Source organism: Pongo pygmaeus, chromosome 15 (assembly GCF_028885625.2).
Source record: "Pongo pygmaeus isolate AG05252 chromosome 15, NHGRI_mPonPyg2-v2.0_pri, whole genome shotgun sequence".
NCBI lineage: Eukaryota > Metazoa > Chordata > Mammalia > Primates > Hominidae > Pongo > Pongo pygmaeus.
In genome coordinates this window covers 34,018,778-34,041,172 of record NC_072388.2, presented here as the reverse complement: position 1 = coordinate 34,041,172, position 22,395 = coordinate 34,018,778, and the positions used below count along the sequence as shown (strand labels likewise).

The 22,395-nt window shown below is 34.9% G+C and overlaps 1 protein-coding gene and 1 pseudogene across 6 annotated transcripts in view; both read left to right on the top strand.

Moving 5' to 3' along the window:
- Positions 1-22,395, top strand: part of RALGAPA1 (Ral GTPase activating protein catalytic subunit alpha 1) — a 277,595-nt gene that overhangs the window by 94,352 nt on the left and 160,848 nt on the right. For 2 of the 6 annotated variants that reach the window (XM_054447717.2, XM_063651533.1), the window contains exon 17: positions 15,490-15,630. The exons of the other annotated variants lie outside the window; for them this stretch is intronic. In XM_054447717.2, the coding sequence (XP_054303692.1) occupies positions 15,490-15,630 (141 nt within the window). The remainder of the gene's footprint in view (positions 1-15,489; positions 15,631-22,395) is intronic. 6 annotated transcript variants of the gene reach the window in all.
- LOC129013486 (small nucleolar RNA U3) lies at positions 22,176-22,377 on the top strand (annotated as a pseudogene).

Genomic DNA, 22,395 nt, shown 5'->3' with positions numbered 1-22,395 from the left:
ATACAAGTTAATTTCTGGTCAGTAATCCTTCCTGACAGTTGTACAAGCAAACACAAATTACCTCTGGAGTAATTCACTCTCAATTAGGCCTCCAGAAATTCCACAGATTAGAATCAACCAAATATGAGTTCACAAAGATTATTTAGTAAACATGGAAACAAATTATGTAAATGAGTTAGCAAAAAAGAGAGAAAATTTAGATTCCTTAAGATTTTAATCCCTAATATTGGAATAAAATAACCAGACTATAAAATAACCATGTTTGAAATATTTAAAGAGGAAAATGATAAGCTCATTAAAATGATTAAAAAGAATCAAATAGAACTTTGAGAAATAAAAATATAATTCCTGAAAGAAAAAAAAAACAATATTAAGCAACACATAAGATATAAATAAAGAGAGAATCAGTGACTTGGATTAGAAATTTGAGGAAATTACCCAGGACATTGAGATGGGAAATGTGAAGGAGAAGGTAAGAAATTTGTAGAACAGGATGAGAGGGTCTGATGTGTCTAGTTGGAATACCAGAAGGAGAGAATGAAGGAGAGGCAGTATTTCAAGAATGACAGAGAATTTATTAAAGCTATGAGTCTATAGAAACAGAAGCACATAATATACCAAATAAGTAAGTAGAAACCTGTACTTAAACACACTGCAGTGACATAGCAGAATGGAAAGACAAAGAAAAGAGCATAAAGGCTGCAAAGAAAAAAAATACATAATCTGCCAGAGAAAAACAGTTATGCTGAAAACAGTGTTCTCAGCACTGACAATGGAAGACTGAACAGCATAATAATATCTTCAAAGTGCTAAGGAAAAATAACTATCATTATAGAATTGTGTACTGACCAAACTTTCAAATGGAGGGTAGAACAAAGACAAAAGCTTAAAATACTTTGCTATGATTGACCTTCATGAAATAACTTCTAAAAGAATATGTCAGGAAAAAAAATTACCTCAGAATTAAAGTCTGAGATGCAAGAAGGATAAATGATCAAAGAGAGTGGTAAATGTGTAGGTAAATCTAAAGAAATATTATCTGAATATAGTAATTTTGGAATTAAAATGAAGGGTAGAATTTAAATACTGGGCATTCATAATATATAGTTCAGGAAGAGTTTGGTGAGAGTATAAATATTCTCAAATCCTTATCTTGTTCAGGGTGAGGTAGAGAGCTGGTGTTATTGCATTAACTTTAGACTTTAAAAATATAAGGTAAAAAGACAACCCAATTAAAAATGGACAAAGGATTTGAATGGACATTTCTCTAAAGAAGATACGCAAATGGCCAATAAGCACATGCTCAAAAACACTAGCTATCAGAGAAATGCAAATGAAAATCACAGTAAGATGCCACTTTACACCCACCCACTAGGATGGCTATTGTTTATCAAAATGCAAATATTAAGTGTTGGTGAGGATGTGGAGAAATTGGAATCCTTATATATTGCTAGTGGGAATGTAAAGTGGTACATCTACTTTGAAAAACACTCTAGAAATCAGTTCCTTTAAAGTTAAAATTATATGACCCAGCAATCCCATTCACAGGTATATATCCAAGAGACTTGAAGAGTGGCTGCTGTCATCAATTTTTTTTTTTTTTTTTTTGAGATGGAGTCTTGCTCTGTCACCCAGGCTGGAGTGCGGTGGCATGATCTCAGCTCACTGCAACTTCTGCCTCCTGGGTTCAAGCAATTCTCCTGCCTCAGCTTCCCGAGTAGCAGGGATTACAGGCGCCTGCCACCACGCCTGGCTAATTTTTGTTTTTTAGTAGAGATGGGATTTCACCACGTTGGCCAGGCTGGTCTCGAACTCCTGGCCTCAAGCAGTCCACCCGCCTGGGCCTCCCAAAGTGCTGGGATTATAGGCGTGAGCCACCGCGCCTGGCCCGCTCACATCAATTTTATGTACTTGTTGCCAAAATGATTTTTAGTCTAAAGTGCAGTTTATTTCCTATTCTCAAGAAGTTCATGACCTTCTGAGACTGACAAATTCATGTCCATATGCTCTAGTATTACTATAGTATTGGGACCAATCTGATTTATTTTAATGGATTTTTCTGGTATAATTTCTCACTTTTCCCTTTTGCTTATTGCATGTAAAAGCTGAAAAAGAACTACTGAATAATCCTGTAAACACAAAAAAGTTTAGATTCCTCCTCGTCATTGAGAAGGGGAGTAACCTGATAAAACTGTTTTTAGAGATTAATTTGGAAATGTTGAGTACTGTGAGTTTAAGAAGACATTAATGGAACCTGAAGTGGGTAGCTTTATTAATGTAAAGTCAGGACCAGGGGTGAAGGACAAACAGTGGGGATAGAGAATAACCAAGTTGCTCAAGCTAGAAGTCTGGGAGTTAGCTTCAACTCTTCTCTCTCTCCTATATCCCCAAACTCTGATTGAATCATCATATCTTGATGATTGTGTCTTCAGCCTAAGTATCTATCACCTTTCTTCACTTCTTTACATTTTCACTGCTGCTATCTTGGTCCAGTACACCATTACCTCTACATTGCTGCAAGAGTATCCTAACTTCCCTGCATCAGTTTTTCACAACCTCCAGATCCGTTTTCTACCTTCTTGTCGTAGTGATATTAAGAATAATTTCAAATTGATGGAACTTATTTGCTTATATTTTTCAGTGGTCTTTTATTGCTCTTGGGATAAAATTGAAAATCTTACCATGATTTTTATAAGGCCCTGCATGATTAGGCCTCTGCCCCTTTTTCCAATCTCATTTTATTCCTTTCTCCTTTGCTGTCTACTTTCCACATTACTAGACTTCATTTGTTAAAGAAGTGAGAGAAGAAAATTAACCAACCTGGAGTTTTAGATCCAGCTTATTTGTCCTTCAAAAGTGAAGGAGAGGCTGGGTGCATTGACTCACACCTGTAATCTTAGCACTTTGTAATCTTAGCACTTTAGACTGAGGTGATGGGAGGATTACTTGAGGCCAGGAGTTTGAGGCTAGCCTGAGCAACATAGTGAGACCTTGTCTCTACAAAAATTTTTAAAATGTGTTGGGTGCAGTGGCGCGTGCCTGTAGTCATAGCTTCTCAGGAGAATGAGGTGAGAGGATTGCTTGAGCCCAAGAGTTTGAAGCCACAGTGAGCTGTGATTGCACCACTGCCCTCCAGCCTGGGTGACAGAGCAAGATCCAGTCTAAGAAAAATAATAAATGTAACAAATTTAAAAATGAAGGAGAAATAAAGACTGTCAGATGAACAAAGATGGAGAGAATTTGTTGCCAGTATACTTGCTTTGCAAGAAAGGTTAAAAGAAATTATTTATAAAGAATGAAAGTGATAGAGGTCAGAAACTACATAAATAATGGAAGAGTGTTAGAGAATTAATGAATGAAAGTAAAATATTTACTTACCACCAACACTGGAAAAGAAAAAGAAAGTAAAATAAAATAAAATATTTTCTTTTTCTTTCCTTTTTTTTTTTTTTTTTTTTGAGACATGCTCTGTCACCCAGGCTGGAGTGCAGTGGCGTGATCTGGGCTCATTGCAACCTCCGCCTCCCAGGTTCAAGCAATTTTCCTGCCTCAGCCTCCTGAGTAGCTAGGATTACAGGTGTGCACCACCATGTCCAGCTAATTTTTGTATTTTTAGTAGAGATGGCGTTTCACCATGTTGGCCAGGCTGGTCTCAAACTCCTGACCTCAAGTGATCCACCCACCTTGGCCTCCCAAAGTGCTGGGATTATAGGCGTGAGCCACCACACCCAGCCTTTTTTATTCTTAATTAATCTAACAGCTAATGATTTGTTCAACAAACCGAAAACATATTAGGTGATTATAGCTTGTGGATGGTGAAATGATTGACAGCAGTATTTTAAGGGATGAGAAGGAGGAATTGGGAATCCTTTTAAGTATGTCTAGCTGGAAAGTGGTACAGCATTGTTTTAAAAAGAGGACTTGGGTGGGGTACAGTGGCTCATGCCTGTAATTACAGCACTTTGGGAGACCAGGGTGGTTGGAGTTCAGGTGGGAGACCAGGTGGCTGGAGTTGCTTGAGCCCAGTTCAAGACCAGCCTAGCCAACATGGTGAAACTCCGTCTCTACAAAAAAATCGAAAAATGAGTCAGGTGTGGTGACTCACACCTGTACTCCCGGCTACTCAGGAGGCCGAGGTAGGAGGATCGCTTGAGCCCAGGAAGTTGACACTGCAGTGAGCTGAGATTATGCCACCGCACTCCCACTTGGATGACAGAATGTGACCCTGTCTTAAAAAGAAAAAGAAGACTTGGATTAGTTGTTAATGTATATTGCAAACTCAGGGGCAACCACTAAAAAGGTTTTTTTTAAATGTAGTGTAATTCATATGCTAAGAGGGGAGAAAAATGGAATCATATAAAATACTCAGAACCAGAGGAGGCAGTAAAGAGTGGAATACAAAAAAAGAAGGGCACTGAATAGAAAACAGGAACAAATGTGGTACAGTGTTAACTATAGCAGTAATCACTTTAAACATTAGCTGTCTAAATAAACCAATTAAAAGACAAAGACTGTCTTCAATGGATAAAAGAACAAGCCTCAACTATATGTTGACCATAAGTCCCTTTAAAATATAAAGATACATAGATTAGACAGATTAAAAATGAAGAGATGGCAAAAGGTATACTATGCTAACATTAATCAAAAGAAAGTGAAGCTAATTATGCAGTCGTGTCATTTAACAAATGGGGATATATCCTGAGACATGCATCAGTAGGCGATTTCTTCAGTGTGCGAACATCATAGAATGTATTACAGAAACCTAGGTGACATAGTCTACTACATACCTAGGCTGTATGGTGTAGCCTATTGCTTCTAGGCTGCAAACCTGTGCAACATGTAACTGTACCGAATATTGTAGGCAATTATAATACAATGGTAAATATTTGTGTAAGCATATCTAAACATAGAAATGGTACAGTAAAAATAATTATAATCCCTACAGCTAAAATAGAGTATTATAAATATAAAATCTACAGTAAAAATAGAGTTTTATAATCCATAAGGACCACCATCATACATGCGGTCTGTTGGTGACCGAAACATCATTATGCAGTGCATGACTATGTTAATTTCAGACAAAGCAGACTTTAGAGCAAGGAGAATTATCAAGACTAAAGAGGGGTATTACATAAAGATGATTAATTCTGGCCAGGCATAGTGGCTCACGCCTGTAATCCCAGCACTTTGGGAGGCCAAGGAGGGTGGATCACCAGAGGTCAGGAGTTTGAGACCAGCCTGGCCAACATGGTGAAACCCTGCCTCTACTAAAAATACAAAAAATTAGCCGGGCTTGTTGGCACATGCCCGTTGTCCCAGCTACTCGGGAGACAGGAGAATTGCTTGAGCCTAGGAGGCAGAGGTTGCAGTGAGCTGAGATCGTGCCACTGCACTCCAGTCTGGGCAACAGAGCAAGACTCCATTTCAAAGAAAAAAAAAGATGATTAATTCTCCAAGAAGACATAATAATCCTTAATGTGTGTTTACTAACAACAGGGTATCAAAATACATGAGGCAAAAACAGATAAACCTGCCCAGAGAAATAGAAGAAGTAGTGGTACTGTGGTTGGATATTTAACATCTTTCTATCAGTAATTGACAGATCCAGCAGGCAGAAAATCAGTGAGGACATAAATGAAGTGAATAGCACTGTCAGTCAACTGGATCTAATTATGACATCTGTAAGTTGCTTAATCCAGCAGAGATTATACTCATTCTTCTCAAACTCATGTGAAACATTCACCAAGACCACATTCTGGGTCATAAAACATGCCTTAACAAACTAAAAGGAATAGAAATCATATAAAATATACCCTCTGACTGCAATGGATTTAACTATAAATCAATGATGGAAAAAGTTGGAAAATTCTAAAATACTTGGAGATTAAACGACACACTTCTAAATAACGCACAGCTCAAAGATGTTTCAAGATAAATAGTAGAATATTTTGAACTAAATGAAAATATAACATCAAAATTTGTGGGCAGTGAAAGCTGTGCTTAGAGGAAAATGTACAGTATTGAAAATATATATTACTAAAGAAGAAAGATCCAAAACCAGTAAGCTTCCACTATAGGAAACTAGAAAAAAAAAAATCCAAAGTAAGTAGAAGAAAATAAATAATAAGAATTAGAGCAGAAAACAGGGAAGTTGAAAATAGGAAATCACTAGAGAAAAATCAACAAAATCAAAAGTTGGGTCTTAGAAAATATCAACAAAACCAATAAATCTGTAGCTAAGTTAAACAAGAAAAAAAGAAGATATCAATTATTAATACCAGAAATGAAAGAAGAACCATTACCCGTGATCCTTTTATTATTTGTTTTATTTTTAATTTTTGTGGGTATATAGTAGGTATATATATTTATGGGGTACATGAGATATTTTGATACAGGAGTGCAATGCGTACTAATCACATCAGTGTAAATGGGGTATTCATTACCTCAAACATTTATTCTTTGTGTTTCAAACCATCCAATTATATTCTTTTAGTTATTTTTAAATTTACAATTAAATTATTTTTTGCTATAGTCACCCTGTTGTGCTAGCAAATACTAGGTCTTATTTATTCTAATTTTTTTTTGTACCTATTAACCATCTGCACTTACCCCTTCCCCCACTGTACTTCCGAGCCTCTAGTAACTATCCTTCTACTCTCTATCTCCATGATTTCAGTTGTTTTAATTTTTAGCTCCCACAGATAAGTGAGAGCATGTGATGTTTGTCTTTCTGTGTCTGGCTTATTTCACTTAACATAATGACCTCATGTCAGGATCTCATTCTTTTTTATGGTTGAATAATATTTCATTGTGTATATATACCACATATCCTTTATCTATTCATCTGTTGATGGACACTTAGGTTGCTTCCATATCTTGGCTATTGTGAATAGTGTTGCAGTAAACATGGGAGTGCAGATATCTCTTTGATAAACTGATTTCCTTTCTTTTGGGTGTGTACCCAGGAGTGGGATTGCTGGATTGGTAGCTCTATTTCTAGTTTTTTGAGAAATCTCCAAACTGTTCTCCATAGTGGTTGTACTAACTTACATTCTTACCAACAGTATGTGAGGGTTCACCAACAGTATGTGAGGGTTCCCTTTTCTTCACATCCTGGCCAGCATTTGTTATTGCCTGTCTTTTGGATAAAAGCCATTTTAGCTGGGGTGGGCTATCTCATTGTAGTTTTGATTTGCATTTCTCTGATTATCAGTGATGTAGAGCACCTTTTCGCATACCTGTCTGTCATTTGTCTGTCTTCTCTTGAGAAATGTTTATCGATCTTTTGTCCATTTTTAATTGGACTATTAATTTTTTTTCCTGTAGAGTTGTTTGAGCTCCTTGTGTATTCTAGTTATTAATCCCTTGTCAGATGGATACTTTGCAAATATTTTTTCCCATTCTGTGGGTCATCTCTTTACTTTGTTGATGATTTACTTTGCTGTGCAGAAGGTTTTTAACATGATGTCATCTCATTTGTCCATTTTTGCTTTGGTTGCCTGTGGATATTATTTAAGAAGTCTTTGCCTGCTTCATTGTCCTGGAGAGTTTCCCCAAAGTTTTCTTTCAATAACGTCATAGTTTGAGATCTTAGATTTAAGTCTTTAATCCATTTTTATTTGATTTCTCTATATGGAGAAAGGGATCTAGTTTCATCTCTAGTTTCATTCTTCTGCATATGGATATCCAGTTATCCCAGCACCATTTATTGAAGATACTGTCCTTTCCCCAGTGTATGTTCTTGGCATTTTTATTGAAAATGAGTTCACTGTAGATGTGTAGATTTATTCTGGGTTCTCTGTTCTGTTCCATTGGTCTATGTGTCTGTTTTTATGATCCTTTTTATTTACTGATAAAAGAATTAAATTTGATAACCTAAAAGAAATAGACCAATTACTTGAAAGGTACAATCTACCAAAACTCATACAAGAAGAACTAGATAATCTGAACAACCTGATATGTATTAATGAACAACCTGATATGTATTAATGAAATTGAATCAATAACTAACAACCTTCCAAATTAGAAAGCCAGGCCCAGATGGTGAAGTCTACTGAATATTTAAGAAAGAAAGAAATAATTCTCCACAATTTTTCTCAAAAAATAGAAGCAGAAGGAATACTTCCTAATTCTTTTTGAGGAGTACTGCATTACCCTAATGCAGTTCATCTCATCAACAGGCTAATGAAGAAAAGCCATATGATCACATCAGTAGATGCAGAAAAAACATTTGGCAAAATCCAACACCCATTTAGGATAAAAACTCTCAGCAAAGTAGGAATAGGGAGAACTTCCTCAACTCAATAAATCTATTAAAAAATAAAAACACAGGACAACCTACTTCTAGCATCATACTTAATGGTGAGAAACTAGGTTTTTTTCTGCTGAGATCCACAAGTCAAGGATATCTCACTATTCCTGTAAGACAGGAAAACGAAATAAAAGGTCTACAGATTGAGAAGAAATAAATAAAGTTATCTTTGTAGATGACATGATTATTTATGTGGAAAATTTCAAAGTGACAACCTCCTGAAACTAATAAGCAATTATAGCAAGGTTATAGAATGCCAGATTAATATATAAAAGTCAGTTGCTCCCTCCATACCAGCAATGAACAACTGGAATTTGAAACTGAAAGCACAGTACCATTTACATTAGCACCAAAAATCTCCAAAACAATTAAGTATAAATCTAGCAAAATATTTACAAGATCCATATGAGGAAAACTATGAAACTTTGATGAAAGAAATCAAAGAATATCTAAATAAGTTGAGAGCTCTAGTTCATGTACATGGATAGAAAAACTCACTATTGGCAAGATGTCATTTTTTCCCTACTTAATCTGTAGATTCAACACAATCTCAGTTGATTTTGTTCTTAACAAGTTATTTTGTGGATATTGACAGACAGAATCTAAAATTTATATAGAAAGGCAGAGCATGAGCAACATGGCAAAACCTGTCTCTACAAAAAATACAAAAACTAGTTGGATGTGGTGTCATGTGCCTGTAGTCCCAGCTACTTGGGAGCCTGAGATGGGAGGATTGCTTAAGTTCAGGAGGTCAAGACTGCAGTGAGCCATGATTGTGCCCCTGTACTTTCTAGCCTGGGTAACACAGCAAGATCTTGTATCAGAAAAAAAAAAAAAAAAAAGGAAAGGCGAAAGAGCCAGAAGAGTCAACACAATATTGAAGGAAAAGAATGAATTCAGAGAAGGGACAGAACCTGACTTCAAAATTTACTGTAGTAATCAAGAAAGTATGGTATGGGTGAGAGAATAGACAAATAGATGGAATAAAATAGAGATTCCAGAAAGACCCACACAACTAGAGTCCACTGATCTTTCACAAAGGAGCAAAGGCAATTCAGTGGAGAAAGGATGGTCTTTTCAACATGGTGCTATAACAATTGGACATCCACATGCCAAAAAAAGATGAATCTAGACACAGACGTTACATCTTTCACAAAAATTAACTCAAACAGATCATAGACCTAAATGTAATATACAAAAGTATAAAACACCTAGAAGACAACATAGGAGAAAGTCTAGGACACCTTGGGTTTGGCAATGAGTTTTATAATACAACACCAACAATGAAATTCATGAAAGAAAAAATTGCTAAGTTGGACTTTATTAAATTTAAAACTTCTGCTTTGTGAGAGACATTGTTAAGGGAATGAAATGACAAGTCACAGATTGGGAGAAAATCTGCAAAACACATACCTGATAAAGAACTGGTTCTAAAATATACAAAGAGCTCTTAATATTCAACAGGAAGAGAACAACCTGAAAAATGAGCAAAAGATGTGAACAAACACCTCACCAAAGAAGATACAGAGATGGCAAATAAGCATATGAAAAGATGCTCAACATCGTATGTCATTAGACTATTGCAAATTAAGACAAGATACCACTACACACCTAAAAGAATGGCTAAAATCCAAAACACTGACAACACCAAATGCTGGCAGGGAAGTGTAGAAATGGGAACGCTCATTGGTGGTGGAAATACAAAATTATATCATCACACTGGGAGACAGGTAGTTTCTTTCAAACCTAAACATAGTCTTACTGTAGGATCCAACCATAGCACTCTTTATATTTACCTATATAAGTTGAAAACATGTCCACGCAAACATCTGCACATGAATATTTATAGCAGCTTTAGTTGTAATTGTCCCAGATATCCTTCAATAGGTGAATGGACAAACTGTTGTACATCCATAAAATGGAATATTATTCCATGATAAAAAGAAATGAGCTTTCAGACCATGAAAAAAAAAAAACCATGAAGAAACTGAATGAGTATTGCTGAGTAAAAGAAGCTAATCTGAAAAGGCTACATACTGTATGATTTCAAATATATGACATTGTGGAAAAGGCAAACTTTTGTCAACAGTAAAAAGATGACTGGTTTCCAGGCACTAGGAATAGGGGGGTGGGGCTAGAAGAAGGGATGAATAGGTAGAAGCAAGCACAGAGAATAAAGATGTGAAACTATTCTGTATGATACTTATAATGGTATATATGTGTCACTATACTTTCTCAAAACCCATAGAAGGTACTACATAAACAGTGATCCCTAATGTAAACTATGGACTTTAGCAATACTGTATCAATATGAGCTTATTAATTGTAGCAAATGTACCATGCTAATACAAGATGTTAATAATTGGGGAAACTGGTAGGGAGGGGGAAAGGGATGTATGGAAACTCTGTGTAGTTGACACTCATTTTTTATCTGTAAACCTAAAACTGTTTTGAAAAATATATGTTCTTTAAAAAAATGTATTTTTTGGAATAGAAAATAATTTAGACATTTGAAATAACCACAGATTTATCTGTAAAATTTTTAATTCATTTTTTAGTTTGTGTCATTCTCCATTTATTTACTTTCTGACTTGCATTGAGAGAAACAAATTGTATTTCTGACACTGATTTACATTTCTCTTTTATGAAGTATTTCCTTTAATAACAAACCTGATTCCTCTCTTGTTAAAACTGTATTTTTTCTTATGACTTTGAATTACCTGATAGAGTGATAGAGTATTTAACTTTTTCTGACTAACTTAAACAGCTTTCTTCATACTGGTGATCTAAACTGATGTAAGGACCTTATGTCCTTACAATTCATGAAGACACTAGTATAGTCTATGTTGAAATTTGCAAAGTAACAGTTTTGTCACATGATGTTTCAAAGACTTATTTTACTGGTTGCTTTCTAGAATTTTCAGATAGAAATTGTAAGAAAATTTTTTTGCTTTTTCTTTGAAAGTCTGAGAATTTATTCATTATTTTTCACTTAATAAACATAAAGGGAACTTACCTGCATTTAAAAGATATTAAGCATGATATAATCCTTTTATCTCAGAATACTCAAGATGGCTTTATTAAGATAAATTTTGTTATTAATAGTTAAGTTTAAAATGTAAAAAATGTGGAGAGTATGTCTGTGGTTTTGCTTATGCTAACAAATATTAAGAGAGATTGCAATGAATTTAAGAATTATTTTTGAACATACTCATAAGCAGTGTAACTTGCTTGCATTTATGATTTAGGACCTGGTGTTCAGCTTTTGGAGCATATATATCACTGTTTTGTTTTCAGATTTTGCTTTTCATTTATGTGTATTATGATAATAGGCCTACATTTGGGGACTTTAACGGGTGTTTCTGCCAATGGATAGGAACGTATACATAATGTGAATTTTAATAAATAAGGAGGAAAATGTATAATATTTTGGAAATGAGAAAATTCTGGAGTTGCCTTCGTCATGTTTATTTTTTGTATTTGTATGCCGTTAGGGATCCATCACATTTGCGGTCCATGAATTTCTTACGCTATACGGAAACTCTAGAGTGCAAGTTACAGTTTTTTATATAGTCTGTATGGTCCAAGGTGAATTTATGGGAATGCATTTTTTTTTTGAGAGGGGAAAAGATAGGAAGCCTTCAAAAATTGTCATGCTCATAATTTGAAGATCTGTTTTTACTTTTTGATGTTATATTTTTCATACTGCCCATTAAGCATATTATAGATTTATGATCACTGATGTATGTGTCTTAGGAATGTATGTGCTAATAGAAATGTCAGTAACTGTTTTGGTTAGTAAATCCCAAAAGATCTCAATAGCTAATTCATTGTAAATAATTTTCTATAGTGAGGGTTGCATAGCTGTGAAGCCCTTGACAGACTTCTAGGTATGCCTAAAGACTTAAGAGTTTTTAGTTAAAACAAGAACAACAACAAAAGGAGGTGACCATTTTTGCTCCGTTTTTTAGGGGTTTTAAATTTGTTTTTGAGGCAGAGTCTTACTCTGTTGCCCAGGCTGGAGTACAATGGCACAAACATGGATGTGCTCATTGTAGCCTTGACCTCCTGGGCTCAAGTGATCCTCTCACCTCAAGCCATCGGAGTAGCTGGGACCGCAGAGAGGCACCACCACACCCAGCTAATGTTTTAGTTTTTGTTTTTTGTAGAGATGGGGTCTCCCTCAGTTGCCCAGGCAGGTCTCAAACTCTTGGGCTCAAGCCATCCTCCTGCCTTGGCCTCCCAAAGTGCTGGGATTACAGGTGTGAGCTACCACACCAGCCAAGGGGTACATTTTTAAAGAATTTGTTCAGAATCACAACACAAATTTATTCCACTGCAAATATGGAAAAAGTTCCAAGGGAAATGCCCAAGCTCTTCCTTCAAGTTTGTGTTGGGAAAGAAAGAAAAAAAGGAGTTGTTCTTTCCCAGAAATTATGCCCCAGGGGAAAAAAGAAAAACTTATAATTTATCTGTGGAATCAAAAACTCAATTCAGGTTTTTAAAAAATATATTTAAAAATTCTGGCTAACAGAGTGAAACACTGTCTCTACTAAAAATACAAAAATTAGCCGGGCGTGGTGGCGGGCGCCTGTAGTCCCAGCTACTGAGGAGGCTGAGGCAGGAGAATGGCGTGAAACTGGGAGGCGGAGCTTGCAGTGAGCCGAAATCGCACCACTGCACTCCAGCCTGGGTGACAGAGCGAGACTCCGTCTCAAAAAAAAAAAAATATATATATATATATATATATTTCTTTTTTTTTAATTAAAGGTGATTACAACTATAGATGATATTTCACCCTCTGTGTAACAACACTTTAAGATTTGCATATGTATTTGTGTCTTTGCTCTGACCAATTTTAATGAGTGATTGTGTTGGAGTCAACATAACTTTTGTTTCAAATTAGATTATAAAATTGTTGGTTACTTTCTCAAGAAGGGAAGAAGCTAGCGGGAAAACTGGAATAGGGTGAGATTCTGACATTTTGTATATGGGTTGTTTTTAAAATACACTTGATCTTTAATACACAGCATGGTAAGCCATACACTAAAGACAAATTGTTGCCATTATCTTAGCATATTCCACACTTCTATATTTTTTACCTACAGATTGTTCTTAAAGAATCCTTAATTTTGCTGGCATTCATACATTTTTAAAATCTATGATTATCTTTTTCCAGTTATAAACTATGAAATGCATTTAGTTTTTGGTTAATGTTTGTTTTTACTTACTCCTCTGTATCTTCACAGCCTGAAATTGTTTTTCAAATGGTTAAGCTGGACTGCTCAAATATAGATATTCAGTAAAAGTAAAAAATTATTGCACTTATACATGGTAGGGAGTAGGGATTGACAGATCAGGGGATATGGTTCTTGCATTCGAAAAGTTGAGGAGGCTGACCTAAAAACAAACAGTCCACTAAAAATAGATTGTAAGCTTTGCAAAAGTGGGAATTCTTGTTTGTTTTTGTTTATTGCTGTGTTGCCAGTAAATAATTGTTTGGGAGAGTTAGAAAAACCTCTCAGGGACTGGCCATGGTGACTTATTCATGTAATCCCAGTACTTTGGGAGACCAATGTGAGAGGGTCGCTTGAGCACAGGAGTTCGACACCAGCCTGGATAACATAGTGAGACCTTGTTTCCACTAAAAATAGAGAAAAAAAAAAATTAGCCAAACATAGTGACACATGCCTGTGGTCCCAGCTACTCTGGAGGCTAAGGTGGGAGAATTGGCTTGAGCCCAGGAGTTCAGGGTTGCAGCAAGCTATGATCATGCCACTGTACTCCCGCCTGGACAACAGAGTAAGACCCTGTCTCAAAAAAAGAAAAAGAAAAAAAAGCTTTTCAGATGAGATGATACTTCAGGTATGAAGGAGTATATCAGGAAGAAAAAGAGACCAAGGAAATTAGCAACATACAAAGTCATGATGTGATGATGAAAGAGAATGAAAATTTTAAGGAACATTATAAAATTCTGAGCAGTGGCAGCACATGAGGACAGTAAAAGAAAAGTCTTACTGAGTGATAGATTGTAGGCAAGTTGTAAAGGTCTTGTGTGAGTTGTGTGATAATCTAAGGAATTTAGACTTCAGGGAACCAAGTCTGTCCAGTAATCAGGGAAACTCAGCAATTTGAATTGGTGTTAATATTCAAACTATTTCTTTTGCCACCATTACTATTACACTGGATATTATGCAGTATTGTTTCTTTCAAGTCCTTGATTCATGTGTAACAATACCTATAACTTAATCAATAATCCTTGAAATAAATGCTTTTTTAAAAATCTCTGGGAAGTGTAAACTTGATTATTTATTTCTAAGTGAACTATAATTTATCTTTAATTTTTGTGAACTAGGGACTCTTCTAAGAAATTATCAAATGCAACTACAAATGCAATTTTTAAAAAGTAATCCAGTTTAAAGCTTTCTTTGAAAACAATTTTAAGTTTTTATGTTTATGATTTGAATAAGCACAAAATTATCTATTTTTATCAAGAACCCAATTTTTCATGCTCTGCAAATTCTGTTTTCTATGTTTCTATGTAAAAATTTTAATTATACTCCTATACTTTATTATAAAAGATACTGATTTGATTAGCATTCTCTTACCAGAAACACATACTAGACATGAGATTAAATCCTTTTGACTATGAATTACCTAAAAATTTCTAAGAAAGACCTGTGAGTGATTTAGAAAACTTTATTTGGTAAAGAATATGAAAGTAGGAATGATTTGTTCTTATAATTCAGCCTCATTAGGAAGAATGGCTCAGGATTGCCTAGAGAAATGCCCAAATATTGTTCCAAAAGTTTCTTTGAACTATTAATATTGAGTTATTTTCAATGTTTCCATTCAGTGGATTTCTCAACCCATGGTTTTGAGAACATAATGCTAATTAAAGTGTCTGCTGTTGTTTAATGCTATTCCATTGTAACTGTTAATAATAATAGCATTTTTCTGCTTTATATAAAAAAATTATATTCAAAATGTTGTGTGTGTTCTCTGATTTCTTTTCTTACAGCTTGCCAGTATTTGCCGTGCTGAAATGTTTTAATTTATAATTTCCTTCCTTTGTACCTTTTAGTTTTCTCTGTTGCTGCTTTTTCTGTGACACAAGCCTTTCATTATAGTCACTCTTCTTTTTTCCTTCCCCACTTCTTTCTTTTCCTTTTTTAAAGCCATGAGAAGCCGATCCATTGGTGAATGTGCTCTGCCATCGGCCTATATACGCAGTGCTAAAAGTGCTCCTGTTCTGATCCATACTTCCAAACCCTTCTTGCCTGATATTGTTCTCACTCCCCTTTCTGATGAGCTTTCAGGTAGTGCCACCTCTGCTAATTTCTGCACCACCTTTTTCACTTTTTAATCCTCTGCTTTCAAATTTTGCTTAATCAAATAAACTCTTTAAAGTTAATTTCTTTGGGGGAGGTATGGGAAACTGGGAAAGTGATTGAGAAATCAACATTTTGAGTTATTTGAACTCTAATGCTGTCCTTGCAGTTCATTCTGGAAGTGCTAAGTTTAGTGCTGTGCCAATGTCCAGTATTTTTTGTTGTAAATGGCCAATTTTTTTTTTTTTTTTGCTCATGTTTGATTTTTTTCTTCCTCTCAGGTGGTTAAAAGAAGTAGTAGTATATATTTATATAATAGATGTCTTGTAAAAGATGACTTAGGAAGATAATCAGAGCATTGACTTTTAATTTCCCATTGTTTTGACTAATAATATTGTAAATCTTGAATAATTTATTCTGCATTATCTATAGTAATGGAACTAAGTAAGGGCAATCAGTATTTGGGAAAAGTATATAATCTAAAAGTTGCTTTGGAATAAATCTTTGTATTTATATTACATGTAATCATATATACAATTCTAAGGATTCACTCATTTTTAAACCATTCTGTGAAGCCCTAACTTCCAAGGAGCTTCAAAACCTGCTTAGCTTTCCACTTCTGCCTCAGGTCCTTGGTCCCCAGTACTGGCATGGTCTGCTCTTTTATTAAGCTTTAATTAACATGTAATAAAATGCATAGATCCATAGACTCAATTGAATGATTTTTGAAAATTGTACACACCCCTATTAACCATCACCACAGACAAATTATAGGACGCTTCCACTACCTCAAAAAGTTTCCCAGTGACCTTTTTGAGTCAATCACCACTCACTCCTTCCCTCCACACAAATATAACTTTTTGCTGTTCATCACCATAGATCAGTTTTGTTTAAAAAAATTTTTTTTGGCATAAATAAAATGATACAATGTGCAAATTGTGCTAGCTCAAAGAAACCTACTTGTTTTGTTAACTTTGGAACCATAATATAATTAATTAGAAATGGTTTATAAGAAATTGGAGTTTTTTTAGTTTAATTGATGACAATAATAGAAAAATTGGCCTCAATCCAAACCTTAATTTCCAGTAAGTATTGATGAATGAATGGATGTATTTTACACCAGTAAAATTAGGCAACCTGAATATTTTAAGCTACCAGTGCAGAAAATTAGTAAGGTTTAAAAATATGTAGATGTAATAATATAAATTTTAATAGATGGCAGAAAATGGCACACAGTTTTGTTACATATGATGCTTAGCTACAAATAAAGAATTAGGATATTTTTGTCTCTTTAGTGCTCCATTTAAGCACTGTACCTCCTTATGTAAGTAGCACAGATTTTGGTTGCTTACATCAAATTATAATCTAGTTACTTAAGTTGGCAAACAATGTTTCTGTTCTTAAAACTGAATTTGATACAGCTAAAAGAAACTCTGAGTTTGTTATAAACTTCTCTTGGATACATTTTTTGCTCCTAGCTTTCATAAAAGACACACTTAGAGCATTTAATGCAAACCATTCTTGACATGTTTAGAAAAATTAAAATGAGCTTTGAACACTTCCATTATTATTTTATTCTATTTATTTACTTATTTATATTAAGTACAGAATTTGAATTCTCTTGGCCACTAATTCTTAAAAGTTTGATTGGATTAGACATTCCTCTACTGTCTTAAAAAAACTGTCAGAAAGATTTATTTTTTTCCTCTACATCTTAAGGGATTTACAGAATTTCTCATCTGCAACTTAATATATTGGCAAATATTCATGTTAAGTGCTAAAACATTTTTGAATAGCTAAAATAAAGATAAGATTGTTCCTTTCAAAATATTTTAGAGTGGTGCCATACCCAGGATGAGAAGTTCCTATTTCAGAATTCTTGCTTTGCTGTAAATACATAATTCAGAAAGTTCACCTTTTTAATGATTTTATGATTTAAACATTTATGAACACTGTTGGAAAGGAATTTTCTAAATGGCAATTTTACTTGTTGTATTCCTTTTCCCTATCTGGGGTAATATGCCTTCTATGATAAATTTAAAGATTTAGATGGTGTTGAGACATCAGTCACTAAAACAAAACAAACTTCATATCTGATTATCAAAATAATGTTCATTTTAGAAAACATGGATTATATGGAAAAGCATATGCAAAAATACACATAATCCTCCAAAACCAGTGATAATTTATTGACAACTTCAGATGCTTTTGCTGCCAGTTTTTTATGCTTGTGTACATTTAAAATATACAAGCATAATTAGTTATTTTGAATTAAAAATCATTTTTTTCTCTTAGAATTTGAAAGAGGCAAGGAACCTGTCACTTTAAAATAGCAGCAAAATCCCTCCTTTCCTGATTGTGAATGAAGTCAGGATTTTTCAAGCTGATATGTAAATTTAGAACACTTTCCAGGAGATGCAAATAGGTGTGTAGAGGAAAAGAATAAAGATTCATAGTGCAAATCAACATACTAAAGGCCCTTAGAAAACCTGTTAAAAAAACTGTTGGCCAGGCGCAGTGGCTCACACCTGTACTCCCAGCACTTTGGGAGGCTGAGGCAGGCAGATCACAAGGTCAGGAGATCGAGACCATCCTGGCTAATGCGGTGAAACCCCGTCTCTACTAAAAATACAAAAAAATTAGCTAGGCTTGGTGGCAGGCGCCTGTAGTCCCAGCTACTCAGTAGGCTGAGGCAGGAGAATGGCATGAACCCAGGAGGTGGAGCTTGCAGTGAGCCGAGATCGCTCACTGCACTCCAGCCTGGGCGACAGAGCAAGACTCTGTCTCAAAAAAAAAAAAAAAAACACTGTTTATAATTGAATATGTCTCAGACTTATTTAAGCACAGAACACGTTTCCAAGTACACATATTGATATCCTGTGCCATTAAGGTTGCAGAGAGAACCAATATGAAAATTAAACAGGATTAATCTTCTACCAGTTTACATTGTAGAAATCTAAATTATTGGATTGGTCTTTGCCTCTGCGATTCTTGGAGGCAAATTAAAGGCTTGGAATTTGCTTCCTCAGGTGTTAGGTGTAGTACGAAGGAGAGTGGAAGAGATAAGAGAAAATGTAGGAGTTATAAGAATAGAGATTTGTAAAAATAGTGCTAAATTAAAAAACAAAAATCACCAAAATCTTAGATTATCAACCAATCATACTTTTTAATTGCTGATGTTTCTTCCAAGGTTTGAGTAAATTTTACTTTAGAATAGTTTAATGTACAGAGAATTAATAAGAAAGTGAACTGTATGAAGCGGAAAAAGTAAATGGATTTTCATGCTTTTGTAACTCTCCCTCATGTGAATTAGCTTAAACGAACTCATAAAATATTTCCTGAGTGTATCTCTGAAATCAGGAATTGAGGTTTCTTCAACTACTTCACCGAAAAAAAAACCTCAATGAAACGACTCATAGACAATCTACCTCTAGCTTATGGTTAGAAGTAGAATTTGGTAGAAAAATATTTATCTGATACTTTCGGATAATTGGGGAGGTAAAGGAAAGTCCTTTTAAATCCTTTTTTTTTTTTAACATACCAAAATCTATGAGAAAGGACCATCAGTTTTCTAAGTACCCTATTTGTTCCCAGCCCTTTTTTCCTCCTCCAGTGTTCTTGTTCTAACTGTCCATACTACCTGCATTGTTGTAAGTATGGTGCTATATGATAGAGCTTTATATACAGCTATAGACTAACCTAGTTGAATAGTTGAGTATTCTTGAAGAGTTAAAAAAATTTTTTTTTTTTTTTTAAATTTGCTCTGTTGCCTAGGCTGGAGTGCAGTGGTGCAAACATGACTCACTGCAGCCTTGGCTTCCCTGCCTCAGCCTCCCATGTAGCTGGGATCATAGGCACATGCCACCACATCCGGCTAATTTTTTTATTTTTTTGTAGAGACAGGGTTGTTGCCCAGGGAAATTCTGAACGTAAAGTTGCCCAGGCTGGTCTCAAACTCCTGGGCTCAAGTGATCCTCCCCACCTTGGCCTCCCAAAATGCTGGGATTACAGGCGTGAGCCACCACACCCAGCCCTTAAAGAGTTTTTCTTAAGCTCTGGGCACCAGTTTGAGGGCATTAGCACTATGTCTGTGCACTGTTTCTTAACATCAGTCTCATCTATAACAGTTTGAAAAATATGTATCAAATTTGATACAATATGTTGGCTTACACAAACATCTAATATAATTTATTCTGATGTCTGGGCAAATACACTCCTTGGCTTCTCTCTCATTGGCCTTTGATAATTACTTATGTGATAATTACTGCACTAGATTGTACACATTTGGTAACCCAGCCTGACAGTCATTATTTTCCTGATAAATGGATAAGAGAGAAGCCAGAAATCTGAATCATCGTTCTTAAGCAAATTACTTTTACTGCCAAAAGTAACACTTTAGTGAAAAAAGGAATATAGAAGTATATAAACATGGTAGGCAGCTTTGTGTATACTTCCACAGATGTTTCTAATTTAGTATTTTCTAATCAAGTACTATGAGTTTCTCATACTGAAATTAAACTTACAGACCCAGTTTCTTTCAACCAGTTCCCAAAACTGATTTGTCATATTTGTTGCTATTGGACTCTGGTCTATCTAGGCTATAGTATGTAGACTGCTAATGTTGGGGACTGATCTCTTTTTATTAACGATATGTTATTATTTGAATTGAGCTCTTTATACTTTTGTTTTGTGACTGTCAACGAAAAATAAAATAGTATGTCTCACAGGCCTGTCCTTTTCCTAAATTCTGCCCAATAAGGAGAATTTTTCATCTCATCAAAGAAGTAGACCCTTCTTTATACAATCAAGAATTTTTTCCTGTCATCGATGTACAACAGGATATTAATATTTTACATATTTTCCACTTGTAATCTGCTGATTGTAGCATAATTCCAATTAGATTTTTTTTTTAAGGGATAGAGTCTCATTGTGTTGCCCAGGCTTGATTGCTGTGGTGCCATCCTAGCTTACTGCAGCCTGGAACTCCTGGGCTCCAGCATTCCTCCCACCTCAGCCTCCTGGCAAATTAATTTTTTTTTTCCTGGAATAATTTACGTTAATTTTTTTGAGACAGAGTCTTGCTGTGTTGCCCAGGCTGGAATGCAGCAGTGCAATGTTGGCTCACTGCAACCTCCACTTCCTGGGTTCAAGCAATTCTTGTGCCTCAGCCTCCCGAGTAGCTGGGACTACAGAAGCCCACCACCATGCCCAGCTAATTTTTTTTTAATTTTTGGTAGAGATGGGGTTTCACCATGTTGGCCAGGCTGATCTCGAACTCCTGACCTCAGGTGGTCCACCCACCTCGGCCTCCCAAAGTGCTGGAATTACAAGTGTGAGCCATTGCGCCTGGCCTGCATTAATTTTTTAAAAAGAACATCTCAAGAAAAATGTGACGCTAACTTAAACATAGCATTATATAGCATAATCATAAGCAAAACACTATACTTTTCTTAACATAAAAAATATATTGGTAGTTTATGTTCAAAATTTTAAAATCAGGAAAACAATATTAGAATAAAAGAGAAGATAGTCGACTGGGCTAAATTTTAGTGGTTTAAATGAAAACTGTTGAGCTTGATTTGTTGCTTTTAAGTCTTTTCATATGATTACAATAATGTAAAAACTGCTTTGAATTACCTGCAAATTGAACATCTAATCTTAAAAAGATAGAATTTTAATAGCCTCTGTTAATAATATTTGAAACATAGATGCTCTATAGTTTTTACTTACCTTGAAGTATATTGCCGTTATTGCCCAGATAGACAAAAACTTAGGTAATTAGCAGAAAAAAACTGAGTTTCAAAATGGCATCAATTTCTATGTAAACTAGTTTAAATGATATTATGAATTTAGGAACCATAAAAATATTACTGATAGCTAACATTCGTGCTTGACCAGTAAAATAATTTAACTTTAGTAAAGGGGATTTTGGCACTTGATTCTGTGAATCATTTCAGAAATTACTAAAATTTCTAGTGATATGTTAGTATTTTAACTGAAGAGTTTTTTTGTGAGTAACTAACTTGCTTTTTACCAGTAAGCAGCTACTTTTTTTTTTTGAGGCGAGCTTTTCTTCTACCAGTATTTATTAAGCCCATACTTATGTGACAGGTCCTCTTTCAATCAATAGAGATATTGCAATGAATAAAACAAAAATTCTCAAGAGACTTAAATCTAGTGGAAAGGAGTACTTTTTTCTTAACGTTTTATAAGCTGACAGTATACTTTAATGTATAGCTTTCCTTTCAAACTAACACAGGAAACTTTTTGAACAAAATATTTCCCGGAAAAAACTGGTTTTTTAATCTAGAAATAATTGACCCATTTTAATGCTAAACAGTATTAAGGAAACCCAGAGATAAAACTTGACATTTCTGTAACTTTATAGAGTTTTTAAACTCTAAATTTAAATTTATTTTACCAAAGCATTTTCTCAGTGTTCAAAAGCAGTTTTTGTAAATCTCTTGAAAACATTTTTTTATTGTTTCACTCATTAAATGGTTTCTAATGCTTTAGATTAACATTTAATTGAAAAGACTACTTTCAAGCATAATTTCTAAGGTGTGTTACTAGAGGAGTTTCTCTGAACATGTGAGCACTGGAATACGGGAAGAGAAAGTGCAGTGTTCTCTCCTTAGTGTGAAACGGACCTTTGGTGTTGCTTTGCTGCAACTGCCATTTGCCTTGGGTGATCATTCTTCTCTTCCTCTGGGAGAGTAAGAGGACACAGTTGGTTTCCCTTAAGAAAAAGAA